Raw genomic sequence first — 27,442 nt, forward strand, 5'->3', positions numbered from 1 at the left:
CACACACGCGCGCACGCGCGCGCACACACAATCAGCTCGTGTGTGTCCAGGTAGGGAATGGCTCCAAACACCTTCCTCGCAAATCCCACATCGTCCCAGTTGGGACCGTATACACTTGCCAGCGCCACTAATCTCCCCTCCAGCGCCCCTGCCACAATCACATATCTACCCCCCTGATCTGCCACCACCTTCTCCATCTGGAAGCGTACCCTTTTGCTGACCAACACCGCTACCCCTCGAGCCCTTTCATCAAAACCAGAGTGAAACACTTGACTAACCCAACCCTTTTTAAGTCTCACCTGGTCCTTCACCCTCAAGTGAGTCTCCTGCAGCATTGCCACATCAGTTTTAAGATGCGCAAGCACCCTTGACGTCTTGACTGGACCTCCTAGCCCTCTCCACGTGATAGTTCCACGTGACTATCTTTACTGGGGGTCTCTCACCCCCCACCTTTCTTATCCACCATCATCATGGGCAGCACGGTAGCATTGTGGATAGAACAATTGCTTCACAGCTCCAGGGTCCCAGGTTCCATTCCAGCTTGGGTCACTGTCTGTGCGGAGTCTGCACATCCTCTCCGTGTGTGCGTGGGTTTCCTCCGGGTGCTCCGGTTTCCTCCCGCAGTCCAAAGATGTGCAGGTTAGGTGGATTGGCCATGATAAATTGCCCTTAGTGTCCAAAATTGCCCTTCGTGTTGGGTGGGGTTACTGGGTTATGGGGATCGGGTGGAGGTGTTGACCTTGGGTAGGGCGCTCTTTCCAAGAGCCAGTGCAGACTCGATGGACCGAATGGCCTCCTGCGCTGTAAATTCTATGATATACCGCCGGGCCCTGCCCCATAAGCCTGACCCGCCCCTGTCCATTGTTAACATCAAACCCCCCCCCCCCCCCCCCCCCTGCCAAGACATATCATCCCTTTCCACCCAGTCCCAGAGAAAGAAACAAAACAAACCCAACCATCCAACCCCTACAATTCACTAAGATAACATTTAATCGTCGCAACACAGAACATCAATCAACCCACCATTAACTTGAACTCTATAACAGTGCAAAGAGAAGTAAATTACAATACAAATCCGTAAAAAAGAAAAGTTATAACATTTATACATTTTCCCGCTGTTCAAACCCAGTCCACAGTCTCTCTTCCAGTTCCGCTCTTCATGTCTGTCCCAAGCCTTCACGAACGCCTCAGCCGCATCCGCTGTCTCAAAGTAAAAGTCTTTGCCGTTATACGTTACCCTCAATTTCGCTGGGTACACCATACCAAATCGCACCCCCTTTTGTACAATGTCGCCTTCACTCGCCCAAACGCCGCTCGTCTTTTTGCTAACTCCACCGTCAAGTCCTGGTAGATCCGGACCGTAGAGGCTTCTGCTTCGTCCAGTTTAACACCTCCTCCTTCATGCAAAACTTATGGAAGCAGATAATTACTGCCCTTGGCTTTGGGCTTCGGCCTTAATGACCGATGGGCTTGGTCTAGCTCGTACCGGGAGGGATTCTCACCCTCCCCCATCTGCTCTGCCAACTTCTTAGCAATGCATTGTGTTGGCCTTGGGCCTTCTGTCCCTTCGGGCAAGCCCACAATTCTCAAATTATGCCTTGAGCGGTTTTCCAAATCTTCCAGCTTTGCTCGGAGTCCTCTATTAACCTCCGCAACTCTTCTCCCATCGAGGTTACCTGGTCGCTGTGTCACGACACGGCTTCCTCCACTACCTTCATCTTCTCGCCCTGCTAATTTATTTTATATCCTATCGTACAGCACAAATTAACTTTATTCACTGTATGTGGATGTCACTGATCAAGGATGCATTTATTGCCCTCTAGGTGTGGTAACTGAGTGGTTCGGTTAACTGTTTCAGAGAGCAGCTAATTGTCGACCACCCTGCTGTGGCTTGGAGTCACATAGGCCAGATGTAGTAAGGAGTGCAGTTCACTTCCTTGAAGGACCAGTTGGGTTTTTCCCAACAATCTGCTAGTTTCGTGGTCACGATTATTCACATTATCTGCCTATTCTAGATTTATTTAATTAACTGAATTTTAATTTACTAACTATTATGGCGGGGTTGGATTTGAATTCAAGTCTCTGCTCCAGTAACATGGCCACTAAGTTAATATTCCTGTAATTTACAAGTGCTTTTTGATTTGCTGCTGGTTTGATTCCATTATTCTATGATTTTAGTATTTACCTCTTGAGTTTAGTGACCCCCTCTCCCCCGAGCATTAAGATAATTGTCCTTCGCCTCAAACCATATTAAGAAATCTGCATCAGACTTCATGGATATTGCTTATCACCTTCATGTGACTTGCTAGTTCTTTACCAAATTGATTTAATGTGATGTTTTTCCAATTTTCTTCCATGCTGTTTCTTTCCATCCTTATTTCATCCTACGCCCGCAACATTGTGTAATACAACCTACGCACTTCTGACGACCATGCTCTGCATAACCTTTAATTAATGGAGAATATAATGCCTCACCATGAGCTGCATATGTGACTTCAAAGTCAGCAATTGCACATAAAATAGTGCTTTATCCTTGGCTTGGACTCATGCAAATTAACTGGCTGAGGTCAAGCTCCCTGTGGGCATCATGCAGTGCTGCACATTTGATGCATTGTTTGGGATCTGATATCAAATCAACTTAAAATGTGTGCCAATTAAATTGTTTTAAACTCAGTTAATGATTAGGACTTGAAAGCTTCATTTTGTTTCAGTAAATACAGGAGTTATCTTAACTCCGGAAAGCCAAGCATCTTTGAAATGAGAAGTTTACCAATCATGTAAAAGTGTGTAACCGACATAAAACGGGGAAACCACAGCTTTGGGGCTGGCCAAATGGTTGGAGTTGACGTGGAACTGAGCAACGAAAGTGAATCATGGAATATTTTTGAAAATGAGTAACCTATTTAGAAACCCAGTGCTTTCTCTGCCTAGCATATGAAATGTTATTCGAATTCTCATTGAAGTAATCCTAAGGGGCTCATTTTCTTCAGTGCTTGATGCATTGATGGGATGGACTTTCTGTTCTGTTTACCTTGGTGATATTGTTCCATGTCATCTAACAGTGAAACTTCCATTATTCCTGTTTTTTTTGACAATGCTAGATGGACTGATGAACCTACTGCGAGAAATGGGTAAAGGCTATTTGGCACTTTGCTCTTACAACTGCAAAGAGGCAATTGGTATCCTGAGCCAGCTGCCTTCACATCACTACAACACTGGTTGGGTACTCTGTCAGATAGGAAGAGCACATTTTGAGCTGGCTGAATATATGCAGGTAAATGGATGGCGGAATTAACAAAAACATGTTTGAAAGTTGCCCTTGTGAACTTTGAATCACTTTGCTTCATAACCTTAAACAGACTATTTGGGCTTGAGATCTTTCTGTGCACCAATGGGCTGTACTTGCCTAAAAACTAAGTGACTGTCTAAACTTTAAAACTAATTCATCGATGCTGAAATACTTTGGGATGTTGTGAATACTGATTAGTCATCTCCTCCTCAGATGGACTGGTGCACCGTTTATGAACGATCATTCTTTCACCACATTGAACAGCATGAATTGCCTTCACGCATTCCTGTTCATTCCAAAGGGGAAAGCACCAAATTGCCAAACTCAAATTTAAGCCAAATCTAATACAGAAACGCTCCTTATAAGCCTTAAGGAACAAGTACTTCACTCACCCCTAGGCCTCTCAAAGAAATCTTCAGCCTCTCCAGGTTTTAAATGTGACCCACAGCCTTCACCTTCTGTTGACTGTCAGCTGCCCCACTCTTCTGCTGGCTCACCACCTCAAACCTTGTCAGCTCTATTCTGCATTGCAACCATTTTTGTCTTCTAGGCAGAGAGGATATTTTCCGAGGTGAGGCGCATTGAGAGCTACCGAGTCGAGGGTATGGAGATCTACTCCACCACGTTGTGGCACCTGCAGAAGGATGTGACTCTCTCTCTCCTTTCGAAGGATTTGACTGAAATGGATAGAAACACACCAGAGGTGAGTTGTTGAGTTGTCATTTGATCTCTATAGGGATCCCTTTGAGGTTGTATTCAAGATGAACCTGAGAACAGTTGATTCAGGGGAAATGGGAGGAATGAATAAGATTGAAACTGGAGAATACAGTGTCAGAGTGTAAATTGCAGATCCCGTTAGCTATTGCAGTCCTCTTCGCCATTCTTTCTAGAAGTCAGATCGTTCTTGGATCAACTCATGTTGATGCTGCCATTGCTAGAAGCTGGATGTCAGGAGCAGATGACACCATTTGGACTTCTGGCGAGATAAATTTTGTCCTGGGAGAGAACAAACAGATGGTGAAATAATTTTATAAACAAAAAAATGATACAAAGGGTATAGCGATTCGTCATTACAGCACAGAAAGAGACCATTCTATCCGACTCTATATAGCAATCAGTCCCATTCCCCCTGCTCTATCCATGTAGCCCGACAAGGTTACTTCCTTCAGTGGCCATCCAACTTCCTTTTTTGAAATGAGTAATCATCTCTTTCCACTATCCTTGTGGGCAACAAGTTCCAATTTATTATCACTTGCTACATAAAGAAAATAAGACTTTCCTCACAGATGGCCTGCACCTCTTAACCAAAGTCTTCAATCTGTGTGTTGCCTCAGCCTTGCAGCATCAGTCAATGGGTACAGCTTTTCTTTGTCAATCTTAAACCTGTCATAATCTTGTACACATCTTTCAAATCTCCCCCCCCCAATCTCTAAGGAGAACAGCAGAAGCTTCTCCAACCTAACCTTGTGGCTAAAATCTTCAGCACTGGAACCATTCCAGTAACTCTCCTCCGCAGCCCTGGCTTTATTAATAGGGGTGTAGAGTACAAAGTAAGAATTCATGTATAACTGTAAAACGTACAGTTGAGCTAGAGAATTAATAATAATAATAATTGCTTATTGTCACAAGTAGGCTTCAATGAAGTTACATTCCAGCCATATTCCAGCGCCTGTTCGGAGAGGCCGGTACGGGAATTGAACCCGCGCTGCTGGCATTGTTCAGCTTTGCAAGCCAGCTATTTGGCCCACTGTGCTAAACCAGTGCACGCACTTTAGGAAGGATGGGAAGGCAACGGTGTGCTGAAAAGAGCTGGGAAAGAAATGAGCAAGCAAGAGGACCTAAAAAGGAGTAATTTTCAAGCGCCAGCTGCTAATTAATATAGAAATAGAACCATGCAGCAGCAGGACAAATGATGCAGGCAGGAGGGCTTTTGATTCTTGCAATATTGGGACAAGATTTAGTGGGTCAGACCTGTGCAGGTCCATCAGGTTCTGAACAAAGCAGTATTACAATCCCAGATCAGACCCCAACAGTGGCTGGGATACGGGACCGAAACCCTAATATTTTAGTTTATTTTGTAAGACTGCGGAAAAAATGATTCACTCTGGGAGTGATTGCAAATAGGGATTTGGTATTTTAAAGCAAAATGTTATTATAGTTACAATATTAGACTCTTAACTTCATACCTGAAAAGAACAGCTTGCAATTTCCCCTTAATCACGACTACTCAATGTCCCATTAAACAACAAGAAAATAAACCATGAGTGCTCAATCTAGCTTAAAATCAGCATGGCATAGATTAATACTTGCTTTACAGAATACATTTTTGGTTCCTGTTAGAACCCCTTCAGATCCTGGCTGAATATCTTCAAATAACTGTTTCATCTGGTGTTTCTGCTTCTTCCTTGTCCTCAGACAAGACTGCTCTGTTTTAAATATTATTACTCTTTTAATACCTATCCAACTGCCTTTACTTGTGGTCAAAACAAGGGCTGACAGTTCAGACTTCAACTCATCAGCAAAAGCTTTCTCAAAATGTCTCTGAATCTTAGCTCCACTCACCAATTAAATTATCTACCAAGCTGAAAAACAAGTTAACTTTCGAGGTTAAAAGCACCTTTCCAGGGACTTTCCCCCCAGTCAGATCAGAGTGCATTAGCTGAGAAACACATCTTTGGTTAATTTTATCTTCTGACTCCTTAAAGCTCCCAGACTTTTTTTTTAAAACTTCATTTTAAAAACATAACCACTGCAGTCAAACACAATACATACATCCCAGGTTTTAACCCTTAAATTGCCTAATACTTAGAATCCAACATTCCTAATCCCACATTGTGGGCAACACAGTGGGTAGCACTGTTACTTCACAGTTCCAGGGACCCAGGTTCGATTCCCGGCTTCGGTCACTGTCTGTGCGGAGTCTGCACGTTCTCCCCGTGTGTATGTGGGTTTCCTCCAAGTGCTCCGGTTTCCTCCCACAGTCCAAAGATGTGCAGGTTAGGTGGATTGGCCATGCTAAATTGCCCTTAGTGACCAAAACTGCCCTTAGTGTTGGGTGGGGTTAGTAGATTATGGGGATAGGGTGGAGGTGTGGGCTTGGGTAGGGTGATCTTTCCAAGAGCTGATGCAGACTTAATGGGCCGAATGACGACCTCCTGCACTAAATTCTATAAGCAGGTATTGATGTCCTTGGGAGTGCAGTTTACTGGGAAATTGAAACTACCTTGAAAGGAGGATTTGAACCGAGGAGAAATATGGTGCGCAAAACATTGGGAGAAACCGTTAGCACTGAATAATTTATGAGATGGGATCAGAGGAAGAGTAAATGCAGTAAGATCTAAATTAGCTTTACAGAGCATATGGTAAGCGGTGAGCTGCAGGTGGCCAAGTTAGAATATGTCATGACAGAAATGAAGACCTGGCTCAAGAAAGGGTGCATGGATAAGCCTAACATTTACAGGCCGCTAGTTTAACACCAGAGGTGGGAAAGCTTTTTGAAATAAAATTTTATCCCAGATTAAACAGTCACTTGGATAAAAGTAGATTAATTCCAGAAAGCCAGCATCAATTTGTTAAAGGTAAGTCTTATTTAATGATCTTGGAGGATGTTAACAAAGGGGAAATGGGATTGAAGTGTATATGAACTTCCAAAGGGCTGTGATAGTGTCACACAACCAGCTTGCCAGCAAAATCGAAGCCCATGGAATAAAATGGGCATTGAAGAGAAAACAGTTGTAGGGCTAAGGGGAAAAGGTGAAGACAAGCTGAGTTGCTGTTATGGAGAATTATCTCAACACAATGGACCAAGTTGCACATTTTGTGGGGTAAGCATTTTATGATTCTGAACTGTAAGAAGAAAATTTAGCAGTCTGGGTATATGTAAATGGGATTGTCGTGACTTCCACAAAACATCTGTTTATCTTGGGCAGATATGACAGATTTGGATTTGATTTATTGTCAGGTGTATCGAGGTACAGTGAAAAGCATTGTTCTGCGTACAGTCCAGACAGATAGTTCCAAATATGAAAAAACATAGGACATACATAAATACACAATGTAAATATAGAGAACCGGCATCGGGTGAAGCATAGGGAGTGTAGTACTAATCACTATTGGATCTGTAACGACTTAATCACCTGCTAATGCTCGCATTCTAAGCATTGTCTGGCATCTTTGAATTTGTCTATATTGATGTTTCTGGAACATACCTCTTCATTCACCCGAGGAAGGAGCAGTGCTCCGAAAGGTAGTGTTTGAAACAAACATGTTGGACCTTAACCTGGTGTTGTAAGACTTCTTACTGTGCTCACCCCAGTCCAACGCCGGCATCTCCACATCATGGCTAATCAGTAGAGAAGATGTGTGAAGAGATCAGTTCAGTCCATAAGAGGGTCATTCAGAAGTCTGGTAACAACGGGGAAGAAGCTGTTTTTTAACCTGTTGATGTATTTGACATGAAAAATAGAAATTGTGCACTGTAAAACTTGAAATGGAGCAAAACCACCAGAGAAACTGGGCTCTTTATTAGAGCAAAAACCAGAAGGTGATCCAGAGATATTCAAATTTGAGAATTTGTGATCTGGCAAGTCACAAAACCCGAGGGATAATTCAAGAGTTTAAAGGAATTTAGTTTTCTATGTAGATGGGTGTTAGAAAATGGAGTTCCCTATCAAATACTTCAGAAAGCCGAATCCATTGCTGCATATAAAGGGGCAATCTTTAAAAAAGATAAAAGGTTTGGGATAACGACAGAAAGCATGTGCAAATGAAGTGGGCTCTGTAGCCTTCTCCTGCATTGTGCACCTTCTGTTCCCCAACCAATTATTATAGAAACGTAGGAGCAAGAGTAGGCCATTCAGCCTTTTGAGCCTGCATTCATTATAATCATGGCTGATCATCCAACTCGGTAACCTTATCCTGCTTTCCCCCCCCCCCCCCCCCCATATCTTTTGATCCATTTACCCCCAAGCGCTACATCAAATTCCTTGAAAACATACCATGTTTTGGCCTCAACACTTTCTGTGTACTCTCTGGGTGAAGAAATGTCCCCTCATTTATGATTCTGGATAGGAGCGAAAGCAACAGGGTAGTTGTTATGGGGGACTTTAACTTTCCAAATATTGAATGGAAACGCTATAGTTCGAGTACTTTGTCCAATGCCCACAGGGCAAGAGTTATAGCTGGGGGAAGGGCAATTATGATGCCATTAGACATGACTTAGGATGTGTTGGTTGGAGAAGTAGGCTGCAAGGGTTGGGCACACTGGATATGTGGAGCTTGTTCAAGAAACAGCTATTGCATGTTCTTGATAAGTACGTACCAGTCAGGCAGGGAGGAATGGGTCGAGCGAGGGAACCGTGGTTTACCAAAGAAGTGGAATCTCTTGTTAAGAGGAAGAAGGAGGCCTATGTGAAGATGAGGCGTGAAGTTTCAGTTGGGGCGCTTGATAGTTGCAAGGAAGCGAGGAAGGATCTAAAGAGAGAGCTGAGACGAGCAAGGAGGGGACATGAGAAGTATTTGGCAGGTAGGATCAAGGAAAACCCAAAAGCTTTCTATAGGTATGTCAGGAATAAAAGAATGACTAGGGTAAGAGTAGGGCCAGTCAAGGACAGTGGTGGGAAGTTGTGTGTGGAGGCTGAGGAGATAAGCGAGATACTAAATGAATACTTTTCGTCAGTATTCACTCAAGAAAAAGATAATATTGTGGAGGAGAATGCTGAGACCCAGGCTATTAGAATAGATGGCATTGAGGTGCGTAGGGAAGAAGTGTTGGCAATTCTGGACAAGGTGAAAATAGATAAGTCCCCGGGGCCAGATGGGATTTATCCTAGGATTCTCTGGGAAGCCAGGGAAGAGATTGCTGAGCCTTTGGCTTTGATTTTTAGGTCATCATTGGCTACAGGAATAGTGCCAGAGGACTGGAGGATAGCAAATGTGGTCCCTTTGTTCAAGAAGGGGAGTAGAGATAACCCCGGTAACTATAGGCCGGTGAGCCTAACGTCTGGTGGGTAAAGTCTTGGAGAGGATTATAAAAGATACGATTTATAATCATCTAGATAGGAATAATATGATTAGGGACAGTCAGCATGGTTTTGTGAAGGGTAGGTCATGCCTCACAAACCTTATCGAGTTCTTTGAGAAGGTGACTGAACAGGTAGACGAGGGTAGAGCAGTTGATGTGGTGTCTATGGATTTCAGTAAAGCGTTTGATAAGGTTCCCCACGGTCGGCTATTGCAGAAAATACGGAGGCTGGGGATTGAGGGTGATTTAGAGATGTGGATCAGAAATTGGCTAGTTGAAAGAAGACAGAGAGTGGTAGTTGATGGGAAATGTTCAGAATGGAGTTCAGTTACGAGTGGCGTACCACAAGGATCTGTTCTGGGGCCGTTGCTGTTTGTCATTTTTATAAATGACCTAGAGGAGGGCGCAGAAGGATGGGTGAGTAAATTTGCAGACGACACTAAAGTCGGTGGAGTTGTAGACAGTGCGGAAGGATGTTGCAGGTTACAGAGGGACATAGATAAGCTGCAGAGCTGGGCTGAGAGGTGGCAAATGGAGTTTAATGTGGAGAAGTGTGAGGTGATTCACTTTGGAAAGAATAACAGGAATGCGGAATATTTGGCTAATGGTAAAATTCTTGGTAGTGTGGATGAGCAGAGGGATCTCGGTGTCCATGTACATAGATCCCTGAAAGTTGCCACCCAGGTTGATAGGGTAGTGAAGAAGGCCTATGGTGTGTTGGCCTTTATTGGTAGAGGGATTGAGTTCCGGAGCCATGAGGTCATGTTGCAGTTGTACAAAACTCTAGTATGGCCACATTTGGAGTATTGCGTACAGTTCTGGTCGCCTCATTATAGGAAGGACGTGGAAGCTTTGGAACGGGTGCAGAGGAGATTTACCAGGATGTTGCCTGGTATGGAGGGAAAATCTTATGAGGAAAGGCTGATGGACTTGAGGTTGTTTTCGTTAGAGAGAAGAAGGTTAAGAGGTGACTTAATAGAGGCATACAAAATGATCAGAGGGTTAGATAGGGTGGACAGCGAGAGCCTTCTCCTGCGGATGGAGGTGGCTAGCACGAGGGGACATAGCCTTAAATTGAGGGGTAATAGATATAGGACAGAGGTCAGAGGTGGGTTTTTTACGCAAAGAGTGGTGAGGCCGTGGAATGCCCTACCTGCAACAGTAGTGAACTCGCCAACATTGAGGGCATTTAAAAATTTATTGGATAAGCATATGGATGATAAGGGCATAGTGTAGGTTAGATGGCCTTTAGATTTTTTCCATGTCGGTGCAACATCGAGGGCTGAAGATACTGCGCTGTATCGTTCTATGTTCTATGTGTGCAGGAGGGTTTCCTGACACAGTACGTAGATAGGCCAACGAGAGGCGAAGCCATATTAGATTTGGTACTGGGTAATGAACCAGGACAGGTGTTAGATTTGGAGATAGGTGAGCACTTTGGTGATAGTGACCACAATTCGATTACGTTTACTTTAGTGATGGAAAGGGATAGGTATATACCGCAGGGCAAGAGTTATAACTGGAGAAAAGGCAATTATGATGTGTTTGATAAGGTTCCCCACGGTAGGCTTTTGCAGAAAATACGGAGGCATGGGATTCCGGGTGATTTAACAGTTTGGATCAGAAATTGGCTAGCTGGAAGAAGACAAAGGGTGGTGGTTGATGGGAAATGTTCAGACTGGAGTCCAGCTACTAGTTAGTGGTGTACCACAAGGATCTGTTTTGGGGCCACTGCTGTTTGTCATTTTTATAAATGACCTGGAGGAGGGCGTAGAAGGATGGGTGATTAAATGTACAGATGACACTAAAGTCGGTGGAGTTGTGGACAGTGCGGAAGGATGTTACAAGTTACAGAAGGACATAGATAAGCTGCAGCGCTGGGCTGAGAGGTGGCAAATGGAGTTCAATGCAGAAAAGTGTGAGGTGATTCATTTTGGAAGGAATAACAGGAATAGAGTGTGCTGGGCTAATGGGAAGATTCTTGGTAGTGTGGATGAGCAGAGAGATCTCGGTGTCCATGTCCATAGATCCCTGAAAGTTGCCACCCAGGTTGAGAGGGTTGTTAAGAAGGCGTACGGTGTGTTAGTATTTATTGGTAGAGGGATTGAGTTTTGGAACCATGAGGTCATGTTGCAGCTGTCCAAAACTCTGGTGTGGCCGCATTTGGAGTATTGCGTGCAATTCTGGTCGCCGCATTATAGGAAGGATGTGGAAGCATTGGTAAGGGTGCAGAGGAGATTTATCAGAATGTTGCCTGGTATGGAGGGAAGATCTTATGAGGGAAGGCTGAGGGACTTGAGGCTGTTTTCGTTAGAGAGAAGAAGGTTAAGAGGTGACTTAATTGAGGCATACAAGATGATCAGAGGATTAGATAGGGTGGACAGTGAGAGTGTTTTCCTCTGATTGTGGTGTCTAGCACGAGGGGACATAGCTTTAAATTGAGGTGAGATAGATATAGAACAGATGTCAGAAGTAGGTTCTTTACTCAGAGAGTATTAAGGGCGTGGAATGCCCTGCCTGCAACAGTAATGGACTCACCAACACTAAGGGCATTCAAATGGTCATTGGATAGACATATGGACAATAAGGGAATAGTGTAGATGGGCTTTAGAGTGGTTTCGCAGGTTGGCGTAACATCGAGGGCCAAAGGGCCTGGACTGTGCTGTAATGTTCTATGTTCTATCTCAGTCCTAAATGGTTTTGCCTTTATCCTCGGACTGTGACCTCTGGTTCTGGATTCCCCAGCCATCGGAAACATCCTCCCTGCATCTACCGTTTAGTCCTGTTAAAATTTTATAGGAATCGATTGAGAGCCCTCCTCCCCTGTATTCTTTAAACCGCAGCGAATATAATCCTAACCAATTCAATCTCTCCTCGTATGCCAGTCCTGCGATCCCAGGAATCAGTCTGGTAAACCTTTGTTGCACTCGCTCAATGGCAAGAATATCCTTCCTCGGACAAGGAGAAATTTAGGTAAGGGTAAGGAGGACTTAATTGAATGAGGCAGAGACTGTGCACAGTAAACTTGGAAGATCTGTTAATGGGTCAAACGACTAAGGATCAGTGATAGTATTGAAAGAAACATGTCACGAGATGCAGAACAAGTATACACCCCTGAGAGGGTAATGCTCCGCTTCACAAAAAAGCAGCTATGGACAACTAAAAGGTATGGGATAGCATAAAACTAAAAGAAACGTCCAAAAATGCAAGACATAGCACAGATCCAGACAATGGGATAGGTGCAAGGACCACCAAAGGGTCACAAAGCAGTTTGTAGGAGCTACGAAAAGGGATTATGAAAAGAAACTTGCAAGGGACATCAAAATCAACAAGAAGAAATGTCATGGTTATATAAAGGGAAAGTGGGTGATTAAGAACAATGTAGGCCCACTAAAAGCTGAAAATGTCGATATTGAGTATTAATGGGAAAATGGCAGACATGTTGCACAATTACTTTGCCGCCATATTTACTGTAGAAAAGGAGGGTACCTTGCCAGAGGTCCCAAAAAAATTATAGTTCGTACTGATGTTCTGGGTTCCCCATCATTGAGGGTAACATAGAACAGTACAGCACAGAACAGGCCCTTCGACCCTCGATGTTGTGCCGAGCAATGATCACCCTACTCAAACCCACGTATCCACCCTATACCCGTAACCCAACAACCCCCCCCTTAACCTTACTTTTTTTAGGACACTACGGGCAATTTAGCATGGCCAATCGACCTAACCCGCACATCTTTGGACTGTGGGAGGAAACCGGAGCACCCGGAGGAAACCCACGCACACATGGGGAGGACGTGCAGACTCCGCACAGACAGTGACCCAGCCGGGAACCGAACCTGGGACCCTGGAGCTGTGAAGCATTTATGCTAACCACCATGCTACCGCCTCTAGTTGTAGAGGACACGGACTGAATAGAATTAGTGCAAGTACAGCATCACTAACCAGGAAACTAATAGTAAGACGTCTTACAACACCAGGTTAAAGTCCAACAGGTTTGTTTCGAATCACTAGATTTCAGAGCACAGCTCCTTCCTCAGGTGAATGAAGAGTTGAGTTCCAGAAACACGTATATAAAGTCAGTGATGCAAGACGATACATCGAATGCGAGTCGTTGCAGGTAATTAAGTCTTTACAGGTCCAGACGGAGCGACTGGAGAGAGGGATAATCACGGGTTAAAGAGGTATGAATTGTCTCAAGCCAGGACAGTTGGTAGGATTTCGCAAGCCCAGGCCAGATGGTGGGGAGTGAATGTAATGCGACATGAATCCAAAGTCCCGGTTGAGGCAAGTGTGTGGAACTTGGCTATCAGTTTCTGCTCGGCAATTCTTTGTTGTTGCATGTCCTGAAGGCCGCCTTGGAGAACGCTTACCTGAAGATCAGAGGCTGAATGCCCTTGACTGCTGAGGTGTTCCCCGACTGGAAGGGAACGTTCCTGCCTGGCGATTGTCACGCGATGACCGTTCATCAGTTGTCGCAGCGTCTGCATGGTCTCGCCAATGTACCACGCCTCGGAATATGCTTTCCTGCAGTGTATGAGGTAGACAACGTGGCCAAGTGTATACCACGTACCTGGTGGGTGTGTTCTTGTGTGTAATGGTGGTATCCATGTCGATGATCTGGCACGTCTTGCAGAGGTTGCCATGGCAGGGCTGTGTGGTGTTGTGGTTGCAGAATCGGTCAGCAGAAACTGGTAGCCAAGTATGAATTCATGAGGACAGCCTCAACTAGGATCTCGGGTTTATGTCACATTACATGAAACCCCCAGCAGGTTTGCAGAATCCTGCTAACTGTCCTGGCTTGAGACAATTCACATCTCGATTATCTGTGATTATCCCTCGTTCGACTCACACTGTTGGTACCAAGACTTGTTTACCTGTAAGACTTGCATTCCAACTATTATTCACATTACAATCTGTAATTATCTTGATATTGTGTCTCTGCCTAGAAAATGCTGTGTTTGTGAACCTGCCTCCACTTCCCTTGATGAAGAAGCAGTGCTTCGAAATCTTGTGATTCCAAATAAACCTGTTGGACTTTAACCTGGTGTTGTGTGACTTCTTACTTAACAGAGAAAAACAGGATAGGTGAAGATGAACTATTTACACTGCTTGGAGATTCTAATGTAAAATGTAGGGCCAGACCGTTCAGGAGAGATGTTGGGAAGCACCTCTTTACTCAAAGGGTGATGTGGAGATGCCGGCATTGGACTGGGGTGAGCATAGTAAGAAGTCTTACAACAACAGGTTAAAGTCCAACAGGTTTGTTTCAAACACTAGCTTTCGGAGCACTGCTCATTCCTCGGGTAACTTCTATTACTCAAAGGGTGATAGAGATTTGGAGCACACTGCCACAAACACTACAGAACAGACTGTTATTACGAGGAGACAGGAGATGTGTTAAAAAGCATGAAGGTAGACCAATCCCCAGGGTCAGATGGCATCTATCCCACATTACTGAGGGAGGCAAGAGATGAAATCGCTGGCATCTGACAGAAATCTGTGTGTCCTCATTGGCTACAGGTGAGATCCTAAAGGATTGGAGGATAGCCACTGTTGTACTGTTATTTAAGAAGTGTTGCAAGGATAATCTGGGTAATTATAGGCCAGTGAGCCTGACGCCAGTGATAGTGAAATTGTTGGAAAAGATTCTCAGAGAAAGGATCTGTGCACATTTGGAAGTGAACGGTCTTATCAGCGACATATAGCATGGTTTTGTACGAGAGAGGTCATGTCTCATGAATTTGCTTGAATTCTTTGAGGAGGTGACGAATATGATTGACGAGGGAAGGGCTGTGGATGTTGTTTGCATGGACTTTAATAAAGCAATTTGATGAGGTCCCTCATGGCAGGCTGGTGCAAAAGATTATATCACTGGGGTCAGGATGAACTAGCTGGATAGATCCAGAATTGGCTTGGCCAGAGAAGACAGGGAAGCAGTGGAATGGTGTTTTTCCGAATGGAGGTCTGTAACTAGTGGTGTTCTACAGGGATCAGTACTGAGACCTCTGCTATTTGTAATAAATATAAATGACTTGGAAGAAAACGTAGCGGGTCTGATTAGCAAGTTTGCGGATGATACGAAGATTGCAGGAGTTGCGGATAGTGATGAAGATTGTCAGAGAATACAGCAGGGTAAACATAGGCTGTAAAATTGGGCAGAGAAATGGCAGATGGAATTTAACCCGGACAAATGCGAGGTGATGCATTGTGGTAGATCCAATTCAAGTGGGAGCTACAAAATAAATGGCAGAACCATCAGGAGCATAGAGACACAGAGAGAACTGGCCGTGTGGGTCTACAGATCCTTAAAAATGCCAGCACAGTTGGAAATGGTGGTAAGGAAAGCATATGGCATGCATGCCTTCATAGGACGGGTTGTCGAGTATAAAAGCTCGAGAATTATATAGAACGTTGGTTAGGCCGTATTTGGAATACTGTGTTCAATTCTGGTCACCGCACGACCAGAAGGTCGTGGAGGCTTTGGAGAGAGTACAGAAAAGGATGTTGCCTGGCATGGAGGGTATTGGCTATGAGGAGAGACTGAATAAACTGGGATTGTTCTCCCGAGAGAGCCGGAGGCTGAGGGGCGACATAATAGAAGTTTATAAAATTATTAGGGGTATAGATAGGGTGAGCGGTTGGAGTCTTTTTCCCAGGCCAGAACTGACAATTACAAGGGGGCACAAGTTCAAGGTGAGGGGGGGGGGGGGGGGGGGGGGGGGGGGACAGGTTGAGTAGAGATGCGCTGGGAAAGCTCTTTGCACAGAGGGTGGTGGTGGCCTGGAATGCACTGCCAAATGAGGTGGTTGAGGCAGATCCGTTAGCGACCTTTAAGACCTATCTCGATAGACACATGATCAGACGGAGTATAGATGCCAGCAGTTGGTCTAGATAGGACACGTGATCAGCGCAGGCTTGGAGGGCCGAAGGACCTGTTCCTGTGCGGTATTGTTTGTGCAAACAGTTGTTCAAGCTATATCAGTTCATTTTAATTGTGAGATAGATAGATTTTTGTTAAGCAAAGATATTAAGTGATATGGGCCAAAGGCTACAGATCAGTCATAGAACAGTACAGCACAGAACAGGCCCTTCGGCCCTCAATGTTGTGCCGAGCCATGATCACCCTACTCAAACCCACGTATCCACCTTATACCCGTAACCCAATAAACCCCCTTAACCTTACTTTTATTAGGACACCAAGGGCAATTTAGCATGGCCAATCCACCTAACCCGCACATCTTTGGACTGTGGGAGGAAACCGGAGCACCCGGAGGAAACCCACGCACACAGTGGGAGGACGTGCAGACTCCACACAGACAGTGACCCAGCCGGGAACCGAACCTGGGACCCTGGAGCTGTGAAGCATTTATGCTAACCATCATGCTACCCTGCTGCCCTCATGATCTCTGAGAATGGCAGGGCAGGCTTGAGGGACTGAATGACCTGTTCCTATGAGACCAAACTGCACACACTATTCCAGGTGTGATCTCACCAAGGCCCAAGATAATCTGCATTACTGTTTTTGCTACCAAAGTGAATAACAACAGATTTATACTACATCTGCCTTGCACTTGCCCACACAACTTATCCAAGTCACACTGAAGCATCTCTGCACCTTCCTCAGAGCTCACCTTCCCACCCAGCTTTGTGTCACCTGCAAATTTGGTGATATTACATTTAGTTCCCCCATCTAAATCATTGATATATATTGTGAATAGCTGGGTTCCCAGCACTGATTTCTGTGGTACCGCACTCATCCCTGCTACCATTTGCATAAAGACCCATTTATTCCTACTTTGTTTCCTGTCTTCCAACCAGTTTTCTATCCATCTTAATGCACTACCCCCCAAACCCATGGACTTTAATTTTACACGCTAATCTCTCAGGTGGGACTTTTTCAAAAGCCTTCTGAAAGTCCAACGAAACCACATCCACTGGATTCCCTCGTCAACTCTACTAATTACATCCTCGAAGAATTCCCGTAGATTTGCCAAGTATGATTCTTTCATAAATCCATGCTGTCTTTGTCTGATCCTGCCACTCTTCAGTCACCCTTCTGTTAGGGAGGGTTTAAACTAATGTGGCAGGGGGATGGGAACCAATGCAGGAAGTCAATGGGAAGTAAAACAGAGCCAGAAACAAAAAGCAGTAAAGGGGAAAAAGTAAGGCAGAGAGGCCATAGTCAGAAATCAAAAAGGGCCACAGTACAGTGACTGAGGAGAGCTCCGTGAATAGGCCCAGTAATACTAAAAGGAATAAAACAGGAAGTAAAAACATAAATGGAAAGCGAAGCAGCAGGTTATTACATGAAGATAAAAGCAAATTACTGCGGATGCTGGAATCTGAAACGAAAGAGAAAATACTGGAAAATCTTAGCAAGTCTGGCAGCATCTGTAGGGAGAGAAAAGAGCTAACGTTTCGAGTTTGAGACTCTTTGTCAAAGCTTTGACAAAGAGTCATTGGACTTGAAACATTAGCTCATTTCTCTCCCTACAGATGCTGCCAGACTTGCTGAGATTTTCCAGCATTTTCTCTTTTATTACATGAAGATATGGGCTCAACGAAAGTAAAATTAGGAGAAAAGTTAAAAGGAAAATTAACTTGGGAGAGGTTACTGACAGGTGTTAAGATTCAAATTGGAGGTATAAAAGCCAACATGAGGGTACTTTAACTGAATGCTTGTAGTATTCGAAATAAGGTAAATGAGTTGATGGCGCAAATCAGCATGACTGACTATGATTTAGTGGCCATTACTGAAACATGGTTAAAGGAGGGTCACGACTGGGAGTTAAATATCCACGGGTATCAAACTATTTGGAAGGACAGAGTGGATGGTAAGGGTGCTATGGAGGATGAGGTTAAATCCATTTGGGTTGAAATCAGGAATAGTAAGGACGAAAAAAAATCACTATAGGCCACCAAATAGTAACATTACGGTGGGACGTGCAATAAACAAATAAATAACTGGTAGAAATACAAGGGTAGTGGGTGCCTGGAACTCGCTGCAGGAGGAGGTGGTGGAAGCAAGGACGATAGTGACGTTTAAGGGGCATCTTGACACATACATGAAAAGGATGGGAATAGAGGGATACGGACCCCGGAAGTGCAGAAGATTTTAGTTTAGACAGGCAGCTTGGTCGGCACAGGCGTGGAGGGAAGAAGGGTCTGTTCCCATGCTGTACCTTTCTTTGTTCTTTGTTTAACTGATGCATGTACAGCCGGTATCATGGGGGATTTTAATGTACATGTCGATTGGTTTAACCAGGTCGGCCAAGGCAGCCTTGAGGAGGAATTTATAGAATGTATCCGCGATAGTTTCTGAGAACAGTATGTAATGAAACATACGAGGGAACAAGCAATCTTAGATCTGGTCCTGGGTAATGAGAAAGGATTGATTAATGATTTCATAGTTCGGGATCCTCTGGAAGGAGTGATCAAAGAACAAAGAAAATTACAGCACAGGATTTACAGCACAAAATTACAGCACAGGGCATCACGGTAGCATTGTGGATAGCACAATCGCTTCACAGCTCCAGGGTCCCAGGTTCGATTCCGGCTTGGGTCACTGTCTGTGCGGAGTCTGCACATCCTCCCCGTGTGTGCGTGGGATTCCTCTGGGTACTCTGGTTTCCTCCCACAGTCCAAAGATGTGCGGGTTAGGTGGATTGGCCATGATAAATTACCCTTAGTGTCCAAAATTGCCCTTAGTGTTGGGTGGGGTTACTGGGTTATGGGGATAGGGTGGAGGTGTTGGCCTTGGGTGGGATGCTCTTTCCAGGAGCCGTTGCGGACTCGATGGGCTGAATGGCCTTCTTCTGCACTGTAGATTCTATGTAAACAGGCCCTTCGGCCCTCCCAGCCTGCGCCGATCCAGATCCTTTATCTAAACCTGTCTCCTATTTTCCAAGGTCTACTTCCCTCTGTTCCCACCCGTTCATATACCCATCTAGATGCCTCTTAAATGATGCTATCGTGCCCGCCTCTACCACCTCCGCTGGTAAAGTGTTCCAGGCACCCACCACCCTCTGCGTAAAAAACTTTCCACGCACATCTCCCTTAAACTATCCCCCTCTCACTTTGAAATCGTGACCCCCTGTAACTGACATCCCCACTCTTGGAAAAAGCTTGTTGCTAGCCACCCTGTCCATACATCTCATAATTTTGTAGACCTCAATCAGGTCCCCCCTCAACCTCCGTCTTTCCAATGACAACAATCCTAATCTACTCAACCTTTCTCCATACCAGGCAACATCCTGGTGATCACAATATGGTGGAATTTAAAGTACAGATGGAGGATGAGAAGGTAAAATCAAACACTCTTGTTTTGGGCTTAAACAAAGGAGATTACAATGGTATGAGAGAAGAGCTAGCTAAGGTAGACTGGGAGCAAAGACTTTATGGTGAAACAGTTGAGGAACAGTGGAGAACCTTCCAAGCGATTTTTCACAGTGCTCAGCAAAGGTTTATACCAACAGAAAGGAAGGAGATTGAAAGAGGGAAAATTGACCGTGAATATCTAAGGAAATGAGGGAGAGTATCAAATCGAAGGAAAAAGTATACAAAGTGGCAAAGATTAGTGGGAGACTAGAGGACTGGTAAAACTTTACGGGGCAACAGAAAGCTATTAAAAAAGCTATAAAGAGAATGTGATAATGGAGTCGGATACATTAGGAATTTACAAGCGGTTATTGGATAGGCACACCAGAATGACGGAGTGGGATAGCTTGATCTTGGTTTCGGACAAGGCTTGGCACAATATCGAGGGCTGAAGGGCCTGTTCTGTGCTGTACTGTTCTATGTTAAGAGTAAGATAGATTATGAGAGTAAACTTGCTCAGAATGTAAAAACAGATAGTAAAACTTTCTCCAAATAAATAAAACAAAAAAGAATGGCTAAGGTAAATTTTGGTCCTTTAGAGGATAAGAAGGGAGATTTAATAATGGAAGATGAGGAAATGGCTGAGGAACTGAACAGGTTTTTTGAGTCTGTCTTCACAGTGGAAGACGCAAGTAACCTGCCAGTGACTGATGGAAATGAGGCTATGAGAGATGAGGACCTTGAGACGATTGTTATCATTACGGAGGTAGTGATGGGCAAGCTAATGGGGCTAAAGGTAGACAAGTCTCCTGGCCCTGATGAAATGCATCCCAGTGTACTAAAAGAGATGGCTAGGGAAATTGAAAATGCAACCGTGATAATTTACCAAAATTTACTAGACTCTCGGGTGGTCCTGGCAGATGTGAAAATAGCACACGTGACACCACTGTTTAAAAAGGGAGGTAGGCAGAAAGCGGGTAATTATAGGCCAGTTAGCTTAACTTCGGTAGTAGGGAAGATGCTGGAATCTATCATCAAGGAAGAAATAGCGAGGCATCTGGATAGAAATTGTCCCATTGGACAGACTCACCATGGGTTCATAAAGGGCAGGTCGTGTCCAACTGATTTAGTGGAATTTTATGAAGACATTACCAGTGCGATAGATAACAGAGCCAACAGATGTGGCATATCTGGATTTCCAGAAAGCTATTGACAAGGTGCCACACAAAAGGTTGCTGCATAAGATAAAGATGCATGGCGATCAGGGTCAAATGGTAGCAAATGGTAGCATGGATAGAGGATTGATTAATTAATAGAAAGCAAAAGAGTGGGGATTAATGGGTGTTTCTCTGGTTGGCAATCAGTATCTAGTGGTGTCCCTCTGAGATCAGTGTTGGGCCCACAACTGTCACAGTTTACATTGACGATTTGTAGTTGGGGACCAAGTGCAATGTGTCCAAGTTTGCAGACGACACTAAGATGAGTGGTAAAGCGAAAAGTGCAGAGGATACTGGAAGTCTGCAGAGGGATTTGGATAGGTTAAGTGAATGCGCTAGGGCCAGGCAGATGGAATACAATGTTGACAAATGTGAGGTTATCCATTTTGGTAGGAATAATAGCAGAAGGGATTATTATTTAAATGATAAAATATTAAAACATGCTGCTGTGCAGAGAGACTTGGGTGTGCTAGTGCATGAGTTGCAAAAAGTTGGTTTACGGGTGCAACAGGTGATTAAGAAGGCAAATGGAGTTTTGTCCTTCATTGCAGGAGGGATGGAGTTTAAGACTAGGGAGGTTATGTTGCAATATAAAGGTGTTAGTGAGGCCACACCTGGAGTATTGTGTTGAGTTTTGGTCTCCTTACCCCTTACCGAGAGTCTAGTAAATTTTGGTAAATTATCACGGTTGCATTTTCAATTTCCCTAGCCATCTCTTTTAGTACACTGGGATGCATTCCATCAGGGCCAGGAGACTTGTCTACCTTTAGCCCCATTAGCTTGCCCATCACTACCTCCGTAATGATAAGGGGCAGCAGGGTAGCATGGTGGTTAGCATAAATGCTTCACAGCTCCAGGGTCCCAGGTTCGATTCCCGGCTGGGTCACTGTCTGTGTGGAGTCTGCACGTCCTCCCCCTGTGTGCGTGGGTTTCCTCCGGGTGCTCCGGTTTCCTCCCACAGTCCAAAGATGTGCGGGTTAGGTGGATTGGCCATGCTAAATTGCCCGTAGTGTCCTAATAAAAGTAAGGTTAAGGGGGGGTTGTTGGGTTACGGGTATAGGGTGGATACGTGGGTTTGAGTAGGGTGATCATGGCTCGGCACAACATTGAGGGCCGAAGGGCCTGTTCTGTGCTGTACTGTTCTATGTATCTATGTTACCGGAGAAAGGACGTACTGGCGCTGGAGGGTGTGCAGAGGAGATTCACTAGGTTAATCCCAGAGGTTGACTGGGACTGTACTTGTTGGAATTTAGACGGATGAAGGGGGATCTTATAGAAACATAGAAAATTATGAAGGGAATAGATAGGATAGATGCGGGCAGGTTGTTTCCACTGGCGGGTGAAAGCTGAACTTTGGGGGGGGGGATAGCTTCAAAATAAGGGGAAGTAGATTTAGGACTGAGTTTAGGAGGAACTTCTTCACCCAAAGGGTTGTGAATCTATGGAAGTCCCTGCCCAGAGAAGCAGTTAAGGCTCCTTCATCGAATGTTTTCAAGATAAAGCTAGATAGTTTTTTTAAGAATAAAGGAATGATGTTCGGGCGGGAAAATGGAGCCGAGTCCACAAAAGATCAGCAATGACCTCATTAATGGCGGAGCCGGCTCGAAGGGCCAGATGGCCTAGTTCTTATGTTCACTGTTTTCCTGAATCACCGGATTGCTTCAAATACATCACAGATTCACATGTTAGAAACCTTTTCAATGTTTTTATATTTTCCCACCACCTTAAGCCAGTTTTCTTGTCCAGTTTTCACCTTAAATCTCTTTTGACCTCTGTCCCTTATTCCACCTATTGAAATGAAATGAAATTAAAATCGCTTATTGTCACAAGTTGTCACAACTTTGAATGAAGTTACTGTGAAAAGCCCCTAGTCGCCACATTCCGGCACCTGTTCGGGGAGGCTGTTATGGGAATCGAACCGTGCTGTTGGCCTGCCTTGGTCTGCTTTCAAAGCCAGCGATTTAGCCCTGTGCTAAACACCCCCTATTGATTTACTGATGAGAATTCAGGATTGTCGAGTGGTTCTAGTTTACTTCGCTCTTCATCTGTTGCGAACCTGGTTTACAGAAAGTTTTGCCACAGTTTCCAGATTAGTCTCTAAATTGAGACTATAGCAATCAAGCACTCTAATGGGAAAAATCCTTTAATTTAATTTATCGACCTGTCAATTCATTTCAGATGAGTTGGTGTATTGGAAAATAATGAAACTTTTGGCTTTTGAGGTGCAGAGCCAGTATTCCAACTTGACCTGTTGAAATTTTTTGAGAACAAATCAAGTCCACACGTTTTATTTTTTCCCTTTTTCATTTATTCTTTCCAACCGTATCAATTTACTCCAGTCCACACCTGGTATCTGAACTACTCGCACTCATGAACATGCAACTTTAGATCAGATTTTGCCTCCAGTCCCTCCTATGTTCATAACCAAAACTGGTTCTTTATCTTTTTTTTATTCTCCTTTTTCACATTTTCTACCAAATTAACACCCAACAATAATCAGTAACGAATGTAATGTCAATCCCCATATCAATAACAATTATCTGATCCTCCCACCAAACTCCCAAACATTAGCCCGCATATTAACAGAAACAAATGACAAAAAGAAATCTAGAATCACCCATAGTCACCATTAACACACAGCACCCTCCCAGCCCCCAACGGGTTCGATGTGATCCAATTCTCGAAAGTGCATAACGAGTAACGCCCATGAATTGTAGAACACCTCCATCCTTCCCCTCAGTTCAAATTTGACCTTTTCAAGCAGGTCCCCCAGCCACGCCAGGCCACAGGGTGGAGAGATTGATCTCCACCCTAACAGGACCCGCCTTTGGACGATCAACGAGGCAAAGGCTACAACATCTGCCTCCGCGCCCGTTTCCAACTCCGGCTGGTCCGACACCCTGAATATGGCCTCCCGAGGGCCTGGGTCGAGTTTCACGTGCACCACTTTAGAGATTACCCTAAACACCTCCTTCCAGTAATCCTCCAGCTTTCAACAGGACCCCGGCAATGTTCACATACATCTTCTACCCCCTCAAAGAGCTGGCTCATCCTTCCCTTGCAAGATGCGCTCTACACACCACCTTCAACTGTATCAGCCCCAACCTTGCAAATGAGGTGGAGGCGTTCACCCTCCGGGGCACCTCACACCAGAACCCCTCCTCCATACCGTTAGGCCTCACGGTAGCATGGTGGTTAGCATCAATGCTTCACAGCTCCAGGGTCCCAGGTTCGATTCCCGGCTGGGTCACTGTCTGTGTGGAGTCTGCACGTCCTCCCCGTGTGTGCGTGGGTTTCCTCCGGGTGCTCCGGTTTCCTCCCACAGTCCAAAGATGTGCGGGTTAGGTGGATTGGCCATGCTAAATTGCCCGTAGTGTAAGGTTAATGGGGGGATTGCTAAATTGCCCGTAGTGTCCTAAAAAGTAAGGTTAAGGGGGAGTTGTTGGGTTACGAGTATAGGATGGATACGTGAGTTTGAGTAGGGTGATCATTGCTCGGCACAACATCGAGGGCCGAAGGGCCTGTTCTGTGCTGTACTATTCTACTCTCTCCCAACTCTTCCTCCCACTTTGCCTTAATCCCTTCTAGCGTCACCTTCTCCTCCTCCAAAATAGCCCTGTAAACCACCGATACAACCCCCTTCTCCAGTCCCCCGGTCGTCAGCGCGTTCTTCAGCAATCTGGAAGCCGGCTCTACTGGGAAACTCTGTATCTCCTTTCTGGCAAAATCTCGAACCTGCGTGTATCTAAATATTTCCTCCTGCTCCAGCCCATACTTTGCTCCCAGATCTTTCAGTCCCGCAAAACGACCCCAAGAAACAAATCTTTTCGTGTCCTAATTCCTTTCTCCTACCATCTCCGAAAATTTCCATCCCACTTCCCTGGCTCCCACGAATCGGCATTTCCCTTGACCCTGCCCCCAACCCGAAGTGCTGTCGAATCTGCCTCCAAATTCTCAACGAAGCTATTACTATCGGACTCTCTGAGTATCTCCACGGGGCTGTCTGGAGTGGTGCTGTCGCTAGCGCCTTCAATCCCAACCCCCTACCCAAACTCTCCTCCATTCTGACCCAGCTCCGTACCTTCTCCGCATTCGCCGCCCAGTAATAATACATCGGGTTCGAAAGACCCAAACTCTCTGCCTACCTTCCTCTCTGTAGTATCACCTTTTTAATTAAGGCCAACTTCCCTCCCCATATGAACGAGGTAATCATCCCTTCAACCTCTCTTTTTAAAAAAAAAAAATGCTGTTGGCAGGAAAATCGGCAGGCATTGAAAAATAAACAGGAATCGCGGCAGCACCCCACCCACCCCCCATCTCGAGCAACCTGCACCCCCAGGTATCTAAAGTGCTGCTGGTCTTGTTCTGCATTACAAGCCAGTGGGCTATAAGACAGCTGGCTTGTAATGCAGAACAAGACCAGCAGCGTGGGTTCAATTCCCACTCCAGCCTTCCTGAACAGGCGCCGGAATGTGGCGACTAGGGGCTTTTCGCAGTAACTTCAATGAAGCCTACTTGTGGCAATAAGCAATTTTCACTTTTTCATTTCATTTCAAGTGAGTCCTTGCCTGACGCAATGGCAACCCCGCCACCCCTGCCCCCACCCCTGGCCGAGACACCACAAAATACTCACTCTTGTCTGGATTTAATTTGTACCCTGAGAAAGACCCAAACATCCAAAGCAGCTCCAGTATTCCCCCTATTGACACACTTGGTTCCGACACGTATAATAACAAGTCATCGGCATATAAGGACATCCTAGACTCTATCCCCCCGCCTCCCGCGTACTATCCCTTTCCATATCCCCAAACATCTTAATGCAATGGCCAATGGCTCAATCACAAGTGCAAACAGCAGGGACATCCCTGCCTAGCCCCATGGTGGAGAGGAAAGTATTCTGAGCTGATGTTATTTGTGCGGACACTGGCCCTCGGCTCCTTATACCCAGCCCACAAATCTGGGTCCATTTCCAAACTGCACTAGAACTGCCATCAATTACCCCCATTCTACCCGGTCAAGTGCTTTCTCGGCGTCCAATGTCGCAGCCACCTCTGTTTCCTTCCCGTCCGCCGGTGCCATAACTGCGTTCAATATCCTCCTACTGTTCGAAAAGAGCTGCCTCCCTCTCACAAACCCCATCTGATCTTCACCTATCACCTTTGGGAGGCACTCCTCCAGCCTACTTGCCAGTACCTTCGCCAATATCTTTGCGTCCATGTTTAAAAGTGATATGGGCCTATACGACCCACACTCCGTCAGATACTTATCTTTCTTGAGTAACAGGGAAATCGATACCGGCCCCAAATTTTGTGGTAACCGACTTCCCTATTGCCTCCTCAAACATCCCTGGTACCAGCTTATTTTTGAATTCTTTATAATATTCCACCGAAAACCATCCGGCCCTGCCACCGTCCCCGACTGCATCCTCCCAATTGCATCTTTTATCTCCTGCTACACTATCGCATCTCTAATGTAGCCCTGTCCCCTACCCCTAACCTCAGGTACTCTAACCCATCTAGAAATTCCTGCATCTCCCGTCCTCCCCCAGGTGGCTCTGACCTGAACAACCTCTCGGAATTCCTTAAAGACCTTGTTAATCTGATCTGGATCTACCACCAACTTCCCTGCCCTCTCCCACACGTGGACAATTTCACTTGCCGCAGCCTCCCTACAGAGCTGAACATCCCATGCTCGTAAACTGCCCCCCTTGCTCGCCTCAATTGGCGTACTGCCTTCCTGGTAGATAGTCAGTCAAAGCTTGTCTAGAGTTCTTTCCTCTTTTACTCTTTCTTTATCTGTCTCAATTGTTCTTTTTATCTTTTGTGCACTCTATTGTTATCCATCACTGACTAATGCATTCTTATGAGGTCAATTGAGGTGAAAACAGTCGTAGAGGTCACTATTTAATACCGTCTCCAAATCTGACACCAGTATGTCAATCCCACAGATGCTCGGAATCTAGACTGATCATTTTGTAATTGAGATATGATAAAATGACCCTTTGTCAGACAGTTGACTTTGCTTAACAGGTTTGCTTGGCTATTCAGAATGTGTTTAGACATGGCCCTAAATGGGAAAACTTATCAGTGCCAGGTGTGTGAGATTTGTCAGGTTTATTGTATACTATAGACTAACATATACGAGCCAGATTAGTTTGTTTCTTAAAACTATTCTTCTGCTCTCAGAAATCTTCATGCCCTGCACTTGTGGTTGGAAGCACATTGTGTGTGGAATGGATGCTGCCTATGCAGTTGTGCTGAATTGTTATTTTCCTCAAACAGGCTTGGTGTGCTGCAGGGAACTGCTTCAGCTTGCAGCGAGAGCACGATATCGCAATCAAGTTCTTTCAGAGAGCCATTCAAGTGGATCCAAACTTTGCTTATGCATACACTCTCCTTGGTCACGAGTTTGTATTAACGGAAGAGCTGGACAAAGCTTTGGCCTGTTTCAGAAATGCAATCCATGTAAACTCGCAACACTATAATGCCTGGTAAGCAAAGCTTGTTCATGTTTTGGAGTGATTTTTGTGAAGTCATAGTTCGGCAGCTATGAAATTCAACTGGTGTTGGTAATGTTGCCTTTGTGAACAAGAGG

The 27,442-nt window shown here is 45.1% G+C and overlaps 1 protein-coding gene across 2 annotated transcripts in view; it reads left to right on the forward strand.

Annotated features, from left to right (window-relative positions):
• The window catches only part of cdc27 (cell division cycle 27), a 172,382-nt gene that overhangs the window by 65,037 nt on the left and 79,903 nt on the right, over nucleotides 1–27,442 (forward strand). For both annotated transcript variants that reach the window (XR_005458146.1, XM_038778643.1), the window contains exons 10-12: nucleotides 3,102–3,274; nucleotides 3,840–3,992; nucleotides 27,130–27,338. Coding sequence is in view for 1 of the 2 variants with exons in the window: in XM_038778643.1 (XP_038634571.1) it covers nucleotides 3,102–3,274; nucleotides 3,840–3,992; nucleotides 27,130–27,338 (535 nt within the window). In the remaining variant the exon portion in view is untranslated. The remainder of the gene's footprint in view (nucleotides 1–3,101; nucleotides 3,275–3,839; nucleotides 3,993–27,129; nucleotides 27,339–27,442) is intronic.

Source organism: Scyliorhinus canicula, chromosome 19 (genome assembly GCF_902713615.1).
Source record: "Scyliorhinus canicula chromosome 19, sScyCan1.1, whole genome shotgun sequence".
NCBI classification, from domain to species: Eukaryota; Metazoa; Chordata; class Chondrichthyes; order Carcharhiniformes; family Scyliorhinidae; genus Scyliorhinus; species Scyliorhinus canicula.